The sequence below is a fragment of the Lepus europaeus genome, chromosome 14 (assembly GCF_033115175.1).
Source record: "Lepus europaeus isolate LE1 chromosome 14, mLepTim1.pri, whole genome shotgun sequence".
In the NCBI taxonomy this organism is placed as follows: Eukaryota; Metazoa; Chordata; class Mammalia; order Lagomorpha; family Leporidae; genus Lepus; species Lepus europaeus.
This window is the reverse complement of record NC_084840.1, coordinates 58,812,880-58,826,901: the sequence shown is the minus strand read 5'-3', so window position 1 is coordinate 58,826,901 and position 14,022 is coordinate 58,812,880. Positions and strand designations below refer to the sequence as shown.

The 14,022-nt window shown below is 37.2% G+C and overlaps 1 protein-coding gene across 1 annotated transcript in view; it reads left to right on the top strand.

The window, feature by feature from the left end:
* RYR2 (ryanodine receptor 2) overlaps positions 1-14,022 on the top strand; it is a 776,922-nt gene that overhangs the window by 584,522 nt on the left and 178,378 nt on the right. The window contains exons 47-52 of the mRNA XM_062210679.1: positions 856-961; positions 4,468-4,588; positions 8,153-8,322; positions 9,503-9,723; positions 10,987-11,077; positions 12,947-13,087. Of these exons, the coding sequence (XP_062066663.1) occupies positions 856-961; positions 4,468-4,588; positions 8,153-8,322; positions 9,503-9,723; positions 10,987-11,077; positions 12,947-13,087 (850 nt within the window). The remainder of the gene's footprint in view (positions 1-855; positions 962-4,467; positions 4,589-8,152; positions 8,323-9,502; positions 9,724-10,986; positions 11,078-12,946; positions 13,088-14,022) is intronic.

The window sequence follows — 14,022 nt, the reverse complement described above, 5'->3', positions numbered from 1 at the left end:
TTGGAAGTTCACAGGACACATTTTGCATTCTGTTAATTGCACTGTAACTTGTATGTTTATCAGTTAACCAGAGATGATACAGGAAATACTTAAGTCCTGTCAGTAGTAGAAAGTATGTCAAAGCCTCAGATGCAGGACCACAAATATTGAATACCTGAGGGCCCTGGGAACACTCTTGTGTGCCCAGCAATGGTCTCACAGTCACTCTGAAGACTGCTGTACCCCGCGGAGGCAGCCCTCTGCCAGTCTACCATGGAGGCAGGCCATGAGGTTCCATGGCCATCCAGACTTGTGTCTCATCAGCAAGACAATGCAACATTTATGATCTTCTTACATAGATGTAAGATATAAGGGGAAGGAGACGCATTAGATTACTTGTGGGAGGTGGGCTAGGGAGGTAAATGGAATGGCGTTTATAACGCGCTTATTTTGGGCAAGGTACTGTATGCCTGTCAAATTGTATCTTACATCAAGCCTTTATCAGCCTAACTCTGCATATGTTCTGTTTACAGAAGTAAGCTTGCAGTCTTCCCATTGCTTATTTTCTTTGTTAATACACTATCTGCCACCAGGAATTAGTAGACTCCATCAAATTACCAATTCTTTTTATCCCTTTTGAAGGAATCTTGATACTAAAATTCCCACTTGTGTGTTCTTGCTGATAGAATGTCAAATCTGATATTGAACCCATTATTATTTTCCTTTAATCATAGCAAACTATACATTGAAAACAGATATTAAAAGTACGAAAATAAAAAAATACATTACCTTAGTGGTCTCTGAGAAATACTTCACGAATTCAAAATGTCAATTCTCCTGTTTGTTTCCGGTCTCTTTTGGAAAAACCCATGAAAGTGATACGGAGGAGGAAGAGGATGACACTATCCACATGGGGAACGCGATCATGACCTTTTACGCAGCTTTGATTGACCTCCTGGGACGCTGTGCTCCGGAAATGCATGTGAGTGCCTGGGGGACTCAGGAGCAGCAGTCTTGACTTATCTGTCTCTGCTAAGACAACCGTAGCTGGCAGCAATCACAATGGCATCCAAAACCAATAATCTTCATGCTTCATTAAAAATAATAGCTGCAGCCTAATTGCTGAACAAATGTTTGTTTAGTTGGATATGTCTTATTGGTTGTAAAATTTGTAATGAGATCTCAGTACAAGTCATTAATAGAATACTTAGTTATTCATATAACTCTAAAACTCACATAGCCTCCCCACAGTTTAAGAAGAAAACATGCTTTCTTTTTAAAAAAAAAGATTTATTTATTTATTTATTTGAAAGTCAGAGTTACACAGAGAGAGAGAGAGAGGCAGAGAGAGAGAGGCAGAGAGAGGGAGGGAGGGAGGGAGGGAGAGGTGTCTTCCAACTACTGGTTCACTCCCCCAATTGGCCACAACAACCGGAGCTGCACTGATCCGAAGCCAGGAACCAGGAGCTTCCTCTGGGTCTTCCATGTGGGTACAGGGGTCCAAGGACTTGGGCCATCTTCTGTTGCTTTCCCAGTCCATACCAGAGAGCTGGATCGGAAGTGGAGCAGCCGGGACTCGAACTGGCGCCCATGTGGGATACTGACACTGCAAATGGCAGCTTTACCTGCTAGGCCACAGTGCCAGCCCCGAGAATGTATTTTCTTCCTACCTTCCTTCCTTCCTTCCTTCCTCCCTCCCTCCCTCCCTCCCTCCCTCCCTTCTTTCCTTCCTTCCTTCCATTTGACAGATAGAGTTAGACAGGGAGAGAGAGAGAGAGAGACAAGAGAAAGGTCCTCCTTCCGTTGGTTCACTCCCCAAATGGCTGCCAGGGCAGGCACTGCGCTGATCTGAAGCCAGGAGCCAGGTGCTTCTTCCCGGTCTCCCATGTGGCTGCAGGGGCCAAGCACTTGTGCCATCCTCCGCTGCACTTCCGGGCCACAACAGAGAGCTGGACTGGAAGAGGAGCAACCGGGATTAAAACCCAGTGCCCATATGGGATGCGGGCGCCGCAGGTGGAGGATTAACCAAGTGAGCCACAGCGCCGGCCCCCTGAGAACATATTTTCTAAACACAGTTTCTTCTTCTATTACAGTGCATGCAGAAAGCAGCCACTCCCACCCACCAAGAGTCATTTTCTTCATACAATTTTGAGTTCTATATGCTCTCCACTGGTTTATAGGCAAATGGGAGGGTAAGAAGGTATGGAGAAGATAATATCGTACAGATTAGTGCTTTCCAAACTTTTTGACCAACTCGAATTAGAATTTCTGGAAATATTACTTTTACTATGCAATGCATTATGTTACAAAGGTATTTTAAAACATTAGTGGAAAGTGGAATTAAAAGATAAGATTATTTTGGTAAAAAAATGTTGAAATCCATGCATCCATATGGTCTTCAAAAAGTTCATGGAAGTGGGTAGCACCAAAAAATGCATGGATTTTAAGTTTTTTACACCAAAATAAATGTATTTAATATAATTTTTCAATATTTTTGAAGTGCCCTCATATTTTTTTCTTTTATTTTAATCAATTCAGTTTTTTTTTTTTTACTACATGTGTTTTAAAAATGCTAACCGTTAAATTAACTTTATAACCTGCTAATGTGAAACAACCCAGAGTGTGAAACCTATTGACTTATGCTAGGATAGAAGGGTTAAGAACTGCAAGTTCAGTTTCCAACCTGGAATCAGCATAAACCAGAGGTGCTTACTTATAGAGCACCTTTCTCTCTATCCTTATTATTTATGTTTGTTTGTTTAAAAAAAAATTGAGGGAGGGCTGGCATTGTGGTGTAGCAAGTAAAGCCACCTCGTGCTAAGCTGGCATCCATTATAGGCGCTGGTTCATGTTCCAGCTGCTCCACTTCTGATCCAGCTCTCTGCTAATGGCCTGGGAAAAGTAGCACAAGATGGCCCAGGTATCTGGGCTCCTGCCACCCATGTGGGAGATCTAGAAGAAGTTCCTGACTCCTAGCTTCGACCTGGCTCATTCCTGGCTATTGTGGCCCTGGGGAGTAAACCAACAAATGGAAGAGCTCTATCTCTTTCTTTTCCTCTCCCTCTCTCTCTGAAACTCTGACTTTTAAATAAATCTTTTAAAAAATGTATTTGAGTGGCAGGAAACAGAAAGAAACAAAGATAGAGAGGGAGAGTGCTTCTATCCATTGGTTCACTCCCAAGTGCCTACAATGGCTGGAGCTTGGGCCTGTCTGAAGCTGGAGTTGAGAACCCTATCCAGATCTACCCCACGGATGACAGGATCCCCACAACTTGAGCCATCACCTGTTGCCTCCCATGGGGTGTATTAGAAGGAAGCTGGAGTCAGAAGCAGAGTCAACATTGAACCTATGCACTCCAAAATGGAAATTTGAATACTAGAGTCCCAGCTGCTAAACCAAATGCCCACATGTTTCATTTTGTTTTGTCCCTGTCACTTTTGTTAGGTTAAACCTTTCTGATGTACTCCTTTGTTTGAACAGGGAGGAACCACAGAATAGAAATATTAGAGCATTTAGTTAGATTTTTTTTGCTAAAACTTAATATTTGCTGCTAATGAGCATTTTCATCTAAGTGAATGGGGAAAGAGTACCAAGAATTTGAATGCTGAATGTGATTATAAACAAAATACTTAATGCTTGCAATATTTGTTTTTTTTTTTCTCTAAGTGAAAAAATTAGAGAAGCAAATAGAGAAATCATGCTAATAAGTTCTTGGTCTTGTTGATGTGTCTATGTTAAGAGTGGAAATAACTAAGTTATTCGATAAATGACTCACCATGATATTTATAACTATTGGTTGAAGCCTCCTATCTGTCATAAATCATGCTATTGTCTCATACCTATGAAAGAAACAGATGCCCATCCTGGCTCTTGGAGCCTGCAGTCTGTTCCAGAGGCTCCCTGAGATTCTTAACTGTGTCCAGATCCACAGGCACCATGGGTACCTCAGTAGCTGATGGTGATCTGAAGAACAGATGGATAAACTCATCCTTGGAAGAAGCCTGGGTGGGATACAAGTGGCTATATAATTAATTAATATAATTAATTTCTCATCACAAAGGAAGAAATAGGCTAAATCAATCAAATATTAGTACATGTTCAATGTCTGAGGATCATTATTTTCCATTGTATTACTGCTTTTGTTATAGGTACATACTTGTATGTAATGTGAAGGGGTGGTTAAGTGTTTATCAACATACCAGGTTTTCAGTATTTTCTAATATCTCAGGTATATAAAATCTATAGTTTTAATAGATAAACCAGGTTGTCTACACGGTACTTTATGTATTTTGGTGTATGTTGTTGTTGGAAATGGTTATTGTCTCTGTACCTAAAACAACTGTTTCTGAGAGTGACCTGGCTTTATATGTAAACTTAACAGGAATTCACTTTACACTTGGATACCCTTACTTCAAATTGCCTTGGTATAGTTATAACAGTGACTTCACAAATGATTCTAATATTCCTTTATTTTTCTTCCTGTGTAGTTGATTCATGCTGGTAAGGGAGAAGCCATCAGAATCAGGTCTATTTTGAGATCCCTAATTCCATTGGGAGATTTGGTGGGTGTGATCAGCATTGCTTTTCAGATGCCAACAATAGCCAAAGGTAAGGTCAGCTGCCATTCTATTCTGTGTTATTCATTAAAAAATTGGAAGACATAATGTTCTAAATAATATTATCAATATTCAATTTGCCTCCTTTCTGCTCCCTACCATATGGCTACACTGAGCTTCTTTTAAAAATAACTATAAAGAATATTATTTTGTAAAATATTTTCCATTCTCATTGTTTTTTTAGAAGTTTGTTTTTTGATTTGAAAGACAGAGAGAGGGGGAGAGACAAGTAGAGATCTTTCATCCACTGGTTTAATCCCTAAATGGCCTAAATAGCCAGATCTGAATGTCAGGGGCCTAAGCACTTGGGCTATCATCCACCACCTTCCCAAGAGCATTACCAGGGAGGTGGATTGGAAGCCAAGCAGCCAGAGCTCAAAACTTGGTCCCAGTATGGTATACCAGCATCTTAAGTGGTGGCTTCACTTACTAAACCACAACACAAGCCTTCCTCCCCATTCTCCTTTCTTGCACTCAATTCCTTAATTCATACACTTGATAATTCTCATTGTCACTTTCTTATGATGCTTTCCTTTTCAAACCAGTGATCATAGCTTTTGACTTAATGATCTAAATCCCCTCTATGTTGAAAGAAGTGTTCAAGACTAAGGAGAAAATTTTAAAAGATACAGTGAATTATTTGACAACTAAGATACCTTGCATCCCAAATTATACTGTTTTACCTTTTTCAAGTTCCAGTTTTTGTCCAAGTTGCCATATTTTATTGGATATTTATATATAAATTATTTTTATATAAACTTCTAATTTTAGATTAAAAACAAGTCAGAAGTGAATGTTGTAATCCTTGTCTTTCGTTAATTATGCCTTTTTAGTTAAGGCAGGCTGTGATACTACAAGTTTAGAATGAAAGGGTTTCTCTCTGCATGGAGGTTTGCCTACACTAGACTTCAAATTTTCAAGTTGTTTTTACCCGTGTTCTACTTCATTGTGCTCTAATAATATTTTCTATGATTTTTTTTCCAAAATTATGTAGTCTATTGCCTACACTGAGAGAGTATTTTTGGAAATCTCTTAAAATCATAATGAAAGCTCATTTTTAAAGCACAATCCATTGGTCATTGGTGAACTGCTCATTTTCTCTTTCACTCCTTTTCTTTTGCAGGGAATTTTAGATAGAAACCATATGTTTTTATATTGAGGTTGCAGTGCATTAACTGCAAAAGTTAAATCATCAGTATTTCTTTACTTCAGTGACAAGTCAGTTGGTAGTATAAGCCCCACTAAGTAATAATAATGGTCATTATATGTTCTGTATTTAGTGTGTGAACTTCGCCTCTATCAGTTGTTAGTTTGCTCTCTCATTGTTAGCTAAGGCTATCATCTTTAAGCTTTATTTAAAGTCATATTTATTATTGAGCTAGAGTATACCTAGAATAATAATCGGAGAGAGAGAAGTTCAGAAAAGTTGAGGGGAAAAGCCCTGGTCTTGTAGCTGTTGGCACAGGTAGGCTCAGTCAGTTAGCCAGTCTGAGGCATTCGCTATGGGACTGTGAATACAGCAGGTACAAAAGGTGAACCCAGTGGGCCTGGCTCAACTTCTTCATATTTAGCCATTTCTGCAAGTCTGAGAGAAAGAGTTAATCAGCTTTGTCATCTCTGAGTGTTTGAGGAAATAGTAAAAAATCAAACAGCACCAGAAGCGAATCAATCAGACTTGAGCCCCAGACAAATTTAGTTGTGGCATTCATTAAAATGAATGTCTATTTAATAAATGTTAAAAAAATGAAGTTTATGTTAGATTCAATGAGTTTCTTATTCTTTTCATATGGAGATATATATATATATATATATATATCAATCTCATAAATTTAAATTCCCTATAATGTCATTTTTGTAGAAAAAGTTAACTGGAATTTCATATATACATTAAATTGAAAATTATAGCACATGGATTTAATACTAAGGTTTAAATCAGCTTTAGAGTTTAATCCCAATTCTAGTTGGTTGAAGCCCAGCTTTGCCAATTACTAAGTTTACAGCCTCTGACAAGTTACTTAATTTACCTGAAGGTCAGGTTTCATCATCTATTAAATGAGCATTACAACACCAACCTTCCTAGTGGGGTTGTGGAAATTGTATGATAATATCTATGACTTCCTTGATACAGGGCCTGACAACAGCACCAACCATAAGAACTATTATTCTTACCATGTGAGGAAGGGAAAGTATTTGCTATGATAGGCATTGTTATTAAAAAGAATGGAAGCTATTGAGTGCTACCCTTTAATCTAACTTTCTTTGAAACATCTGTGAATTTTCATGATTCATATATGGAATTCATTCATTAATTACAAGAGAAAACAGAAAAGTTGTCATTTTATTATTTTAGTATGATTGGATGATTATGGTCATGTGTCATCATTTCCTGAATTCTTCTTTACTCAATATTACACCATACTAGAAATGCTGTGTCATTATTTGTAGAATTATGCGGTGTGTTATTAGCATAATTTGGCATAATTACCATATGATCAAACAGGAGCAAGTCATAGCTCCTGTATTTTAAATTTTCACAGAATTCTGTAATTCATATTGATGATCTCTAGCCATAGGACTTAGGGAGTTATTATAAAGGATTCACTATTCTATATAGGCCCCAGGCATTGACTGTTGATAGAGAAAATAATAGGACTCTGAAATAACATTTTAAATGTTGCTAAGTACAATTATGATGAACACTTACAGGTATTTCATATGAAAGCCAAAATGGTTGTATAGAGTTGTTGCCTCATTTTGAATTGTTCTGAGCTTTAGAAATGTAAATGTGGGCCCTCGTGCCATGGCTTAACAGGCTAATCCTCTGCCTTGTGGCCCCAGCACACCGGGTTCTAGTCCCGGTTGGGGCGCCGGACTCTATCCTGGTTGCCCCTCTTCCAGGCCAGCTCTCTGCTATGGCCCGGGAAGGCAGTGGAGGATGGCCCAAGTGCTTGGGCCCTGTACCCGCATCAGAGACCAGGAGAAGCACCTGACTCCTGGCTTCAGATCAGCGCGATGAGCTGGCCGCAGCGGCCATTGGAGGGTGAACCAATGGCAAAAAGGAAGACCTTTCTCTCTGTCTCTCTCTCTCACTATCCACTCTGCCTGTCAAAAAAAAAAAAAAAAAGAAAAGAAAGAAATGTAAATGTACTAATGTTATCATATACAAAGTACATGAATTTTATTAATATTTCAGAAGTGACTCTCCTCAAAAAGAGGGAAAAGCCTACTTTATATTTTGTATAGTGTCCCTTCAAATTTTACAAGATAAACTCAGGATGCCTTTTGGTTTCCTTCTCAATATATAAATAAAGATATATCTTCATTATGTATGCAGCTAACAAACATGATTTGGGAGTCCAAATATTTAAATGACCTTGAATTTAAATTGCATAACCATTTTTCCTCAGCCAACTCGTTGGACGGTAGTAAAAGAACAGAATACTATTTTATTGATTACTCTTTGTAAAACATGAGGAGGCTGGAAAGAAGCCATGTAAAATCCATATATGTATAAGGCCTGGCTATTGACACCAACATGTCACCTTCTCTCTTTTAGATGGGAATGTGGTGGAACCTGACATGTCTGCGGGGTTTTGCCCAGATCACAAGGCAGCCATGGTTTTGTTCCTTGACAGGGTCTATGGAATTGAGGTGCAAGATTTCCTTCTCCATCTTCTTGAGGTTGGCTTTCTGCCAGACCTGCGGGCTGCCGCCTCTTTAGATACGGTAGGATTTGAAGAACAAACTTCCTGTTTTCATCTCTCATGATATTCCTTCATGTGCATTATGATATTCTTTCATATACACACACATGATATTCCTTCATATACATTCACTCATTTGTTACAACATTTGTTGAGTACCTATTATATTTTTAGGCAAGTAGTGGATGAACAGAAAATAAAATAGACTATGTACTCAAGGAATTCACTGAATAGTGAAACCGACAAGTTCAAGAGTGTGATGCACATTCTGATAAGGTGCATTAGGAATCAATTAGAAATGCATTTAACCCTCATTTTGGAGGTCACAGTAACTCCTGTTGATCTCTGGTTAATGTCAAACTATATTTTGGCCTGCACAGTTATGCTTCCCAATGAAAGCAATTAAAATATTAAGAAGATTTAATGGACATTGTTGAATCATGTCAATTACAGTATCATGCTAATTTCTTCATTTGCTAAGGTATAGATAAATTAAAATCTATCCTGCATGTCAGTTACTCCCCATAGAGAATATACCATTATCAGTGTAAAAGGTACTTTTGTTGGAGACTTCATGGAATAATTTGAAGTTCCAAATGTTGTTATATTAGTTATAATATTACTTTTATTCATTAACTTTGTCACATATGTGGCTATTATTTGTTGCAATTGACAATAGCCCTTTCATGAAATCTGTTTTCTCCTGAAATTCTGATCTTAAATAATATAGTTGATAACCTAGTAAGACATTCAACATTTGATTATTGATGCTGATGGACATGAACGGAAATATAAATAACATTACTAAATAGAATTCACAGAGGATTTATAAATATGTGATCTGTCTGAGAATAAACCTCTTTGTATCTCCTCTGCCAGCAATGCACAAGACTTACGTCTTTGATATCATTGGTGTCTTTATCTTCTGTAGATCCTACCACTGATATTCTGTGATAAAACCTGAATCTTTTGTGCTTTGCAAGGAGACAGATAGCTTTGCATTCATTTTTATCAATTTATGAACAATTTGTAATCAGTTGCTTTTAGTGGTAAAGATCATATGAACCACATTTAAAAATATGTATTTTCTTTTTCATACTGCTGACATATTCTAAATATTGTGAGTGTACATCAACTTGTTGATTCCTTTGGAAGTTGTCCATTACCAAACACAAATGACTTTCTATTTCATTCCTTTTCAGGCTGCTTTGAGTGCTACAGACATGGCATTGGCCCTCAATCGGTACCTTTGCACCGCTGTCTTGCCTTTGTTAACAAGATGCGCTCCTCTTTTTGCTGGCACAGAGCACCATGCTTCCCTCATTGACTCATTACTTCATACTGTGTATAGGCTTTCTAAGGGCTGCTCACTTACCAAAGCTCAACGGGATTCCATAGAAGTTTGTTTACTCTCTATTTGTGGGTAAGTAGACAACTATCTATGCCAGTAGTTTTGTTATTTGAGAAAGAAAATTTACTATGTAACTCTTGCAAACATTATCAAATTTGTAAGCAATTTCTACAACAAAAAATTAATTCATTTTAGGTAGTTCCATATACTGAGGTATGGGTCAGGTTAGGAGTACTCATCCAAGCCTCCCTAGAGTATCCAGGTAGTGGAAAATGTTTTTGATGAATGGATAGAATGTTATTCTGGATGATCTGAAGAGGATGATTATATCAGTAGTCCTTGGCTACTTGAATGAAAGATTAGTAGACTGTATCTTTTTGACTGTATGTGATGATTTTAATTCTCCTCCATTAGAAAAGAGAAAAAATGCCCTAATTAAACATTTTTTAGACAGCTATGATAGTGAAAATTTCCTATGTATGGCAGTGCAGAGGCTGAATATTTCCTTTATTACCCATTGCTTATGGGTAAGTCTTAATTTAAATGTTTTAAAATGAGATCAAGGACCATATCTCCCCATGCTGAGGTCCTGATGGTGAACATGATCATTCTGAATCCTGGCAAAAGTGATGGCTCCTTTCTAGTGGGCCAGTAACCCTTGGAGGACCAGCCTGGCAGTCCATGGGTGAGGGAATGGTTTGTACTTGCAGTGGAGGGCATGGGTTTATTATACACTGAGGGCAGTGTATAATAAAGGGTGTGGTTCAATAATGTCCTTGACTTGAAATTCTGGAAAATGGAATCAAAACACCTACCTCATAGGTTTTCCAAATATTAAATAAGATGACATGCTTGATGTTGTCTGACACAGTAGTTAGTTGTTCACTATGTATTACTTTCTCTGCCTTCCTCTTCTAGCAAAGCTGTTGTCTCAACCTTTCTTCCCTCTTTCTTATTCCTATGCTCCCCGTTCTTTCTGATTCCAATCATCTGCTGGCGTGAGGGAGGAAGCATTTACTATAATTGATGGAGAGTGTTTTTAGAAATCATGGAGTTGGAAGTTGTGGCTGACAGGGAAGGAAAGGGTGAAAGAGGAAAATCTAGCAGATAAGCAGGTGTCTTCACATTTCAGGGACAGAGGTGTGTAGGGAAATGTAACATCAAATCTAGTGATGACTGGCCAACCTTAAAATTAGGAACACCTAATTAATACCATCTGCAGAGAAGTGTAGGTGCAGATTCTTGGCTCATATAATTGGAATTGTCTGCTAATCAATTGTCTACTCAATTTAGACACATTTCTCTTCATTATTAAAGCTGAGTTTGTTTCAACAGCCAATTGCGGCCTTCTATGATGCAGCACTTACTCAGAAGATTAGTATTTGATGTCCCATTACTAAATGAGCATGCAAAGATGCCTCTTAAGGTAAGCTTAGCAAATGGTGTGGTCACTTGATTACTGTTTGCTTTGACTCTGTTTCCTGTTACATACATTTCTCTTATGTAAATCATGTTTGGTCTTTGATAATAGGAGATTTTCCACAATTATGAAAATGGGTGTCGAAGTTGTAAACATGTGTGCATTCAATCTGAAATAGATAAGTAATAAAGATCATGGACATCCTAAGATTGATTTCCATGGAAATCAATGGGGGAAAATGGACCACAAAGAAAAGATAAGGCAACGTATTCTTAGGTTAGAAGGTATGGTCACAGACCTGGCATAAAATATTATTACAACCTTAAGGAATAATGAGCTGGCTTTAGAAACATTTTCTAAGTTGGTAATCACATGGCAATTTCCAAATGCCACTTCACAGAGCTCAACAATAACCCCTCTATCTGTATAGTTGCAGGTTGGCACATAGTATAGATATGTCACAGGGCCAACATGGTGGCATACCGGTAATGCCGCCACCTGCAATGCCAACATCCCCAAGTCCTTGAGGCCCTGTGCCCGTGCAGGAGATCTGGAAAAACTTCCTGGCTCCTGACTTTGGCCTGGCTCCGTCCTTGCTATTACAGCCATTTGGGTTGTGAGCCAGCAGATGGAAGACCTCTCTCTTTGTCTCTCCCTCGCTCTCTCTCTCTAACTCTGCCTTTCAAGTAAAGAGAAGAAAAGAAAGAAAAGTCACTGATATTTTCTCTGGCTACCTTTACTGTTCTCTTCCTGAACTCTCAAGTCATTACTCATTACTGAACTGGGAACATCTTCCTGTCTTTTAGTATTATAATCCAGTATAGTATAGACTGTACCCCAAGATCATAAGACAGTATAATGGACTTTTCAAGCTGAGAGATACTGAGAAAAGATACAGTATCACTTTTTAAATACGAGATAAAACCCTTTCGCACTGCAGATATTTTTATGCTAATTAAAGCAAGTTTGATCTCAATATTTTGCCATTTGAGATTCCTCAATTTTATGTGAGAGTATTTGTGTGTATCTGTTTGCATGTGCTTGTATTTTATAACTAAAAGGATGACTTAAAAGGAAATATTTTGATAACAAGAGATAGTAGTTAGAATTAGCTTTAATAACAATAATCTTTTTTAATTTATTTTTCTCCATACTTGTAAAAAGAATCCATATATTTGTGGCTGATCCATATAGATCATTGTATTAAATTTATCTATATTTGATAAAGGAAGAATTACCTAAAAAGCTAGCAAATAATTGAGAAGTTCTATCCTTGTCTTTGAACTTCCCATTTAGTTTTGAACATATATAAATAGGTAAAAACTCAGCAATACATTGCATTTGTATCCATAAAGAAGTATAGATAAAGGAATTGTCCATACAGAGCAGTCTTGGAGTTTAAGTATGGAAGTAACCTTTTGTCAAATCATAAAGTTTGAAGGTTAAAAGAGAGAGAGTAAAAATAATCATGGAGGTAAGGTTCTCTTATTGTGCTTGTGGGTCACCTTGACATCAATCCTTTCATTTTTCCTCATGGATTCCAGAAGGTGGCAGTTTATAAAACTGTGCATTAGTGATGGTAATGAAAATACATCTCTGGAATATATAGATATCGAAAAACTTTATAGAGAATACTGTTCAAGACAGAATTTTTTGGAAACCTGGGTATCAGGTCCTCATGTTGCAATAAATATTAAAATTCACATAGAGATAGTATACAAGGAAATAGTATTGTCCAAGAGAATTTATATGGGATTGAGAAGTTTTGCTTCAATTGACCTTATCACACAGGAATTGGTGCCAGATGAGGGGAAATGTGACAAATAGGAAAGGTATCTTTTGCTCACTTGCTTTTGAAATTGTTTTCCCACAAAGCTGCTGACAAATCATTATGAAAGATGTTGGAAATATTACTGCCTGCCTGGAGGGTGGGGAAACTTTGGTGCTGCCTCAGAAGAGGAGCTTCACTTGTCAAGAAAGTTGTTCTGGGGCATTTTTGATGCCCTGTCTCAAAAGGTAATTTAATGTTTTATGGATGTATTTGTGTTGCCAGACTGATAAAAAGCCACACGTCTTTGATATTGAAGACATTATAGATCTTTCTCTTTTCTCTACTATCAAAGATTGAAAATAAGGTTCATATTGATTTTTCATACTCATTATGGTAGCACTTTTCTTTTATGTGAGAATTTATGCATTTCAGAAACCTGCCCCGTACTTGATAAGTTTCTGGTGAATGTAGGAGGTTTGGACCCAAACTCTGTCTAGTCACTTCTCTAATCTTATAAATCCCAAAGAAATTATATCAAATATAAAGATAGAAAAAAGTAAAATGTTATAAAATCACAGTATTCCAGTGGCCTGCTGAGTGACATCTGCCTTGCCTGGGAAGATTTCCCTGCACCAGTCACTGATGCCTTGTATATTCAACACTCCTTTAGAGTTGCAGTTTTATAAGGAATAGTTTATATATTTTTCATATGACTGGAAGGTAATGATTTCAGAGAAAATCAGGATGTCTTTTTGTATGCTCATTCTTAATTTAATCAAAATTAGCTTGAATTCTCAGACATTATTTGATGGTTGAAATAGTATAATCAGTAGTTGCTACATAATGGGGAAAAATTTACCTCTGAATACATGTGTAGCAGCCTTTTGATGCTTTTTCTTACTGAATGTCTTTTGATAAGTAGAATCTCATTAAATGTGTAGATATTTTTAGAATTATGTACATTAACTTAATTACGAATATTTAAATCAATTCAACAATATTTTTATTTTTAAAATCTTTAACTATGAATTAAATGTTATTCAGTTAATATACAATTATACTTCTTTCCCCCAATTTTTTATGCGGACTTTTTGTAGAATTTCTTTACTAGTTAGAATTTTATTTTTCATACCTTTGTAATTCAGACCCATTAAAATTCCTCACTCTATTATGTTGTCAT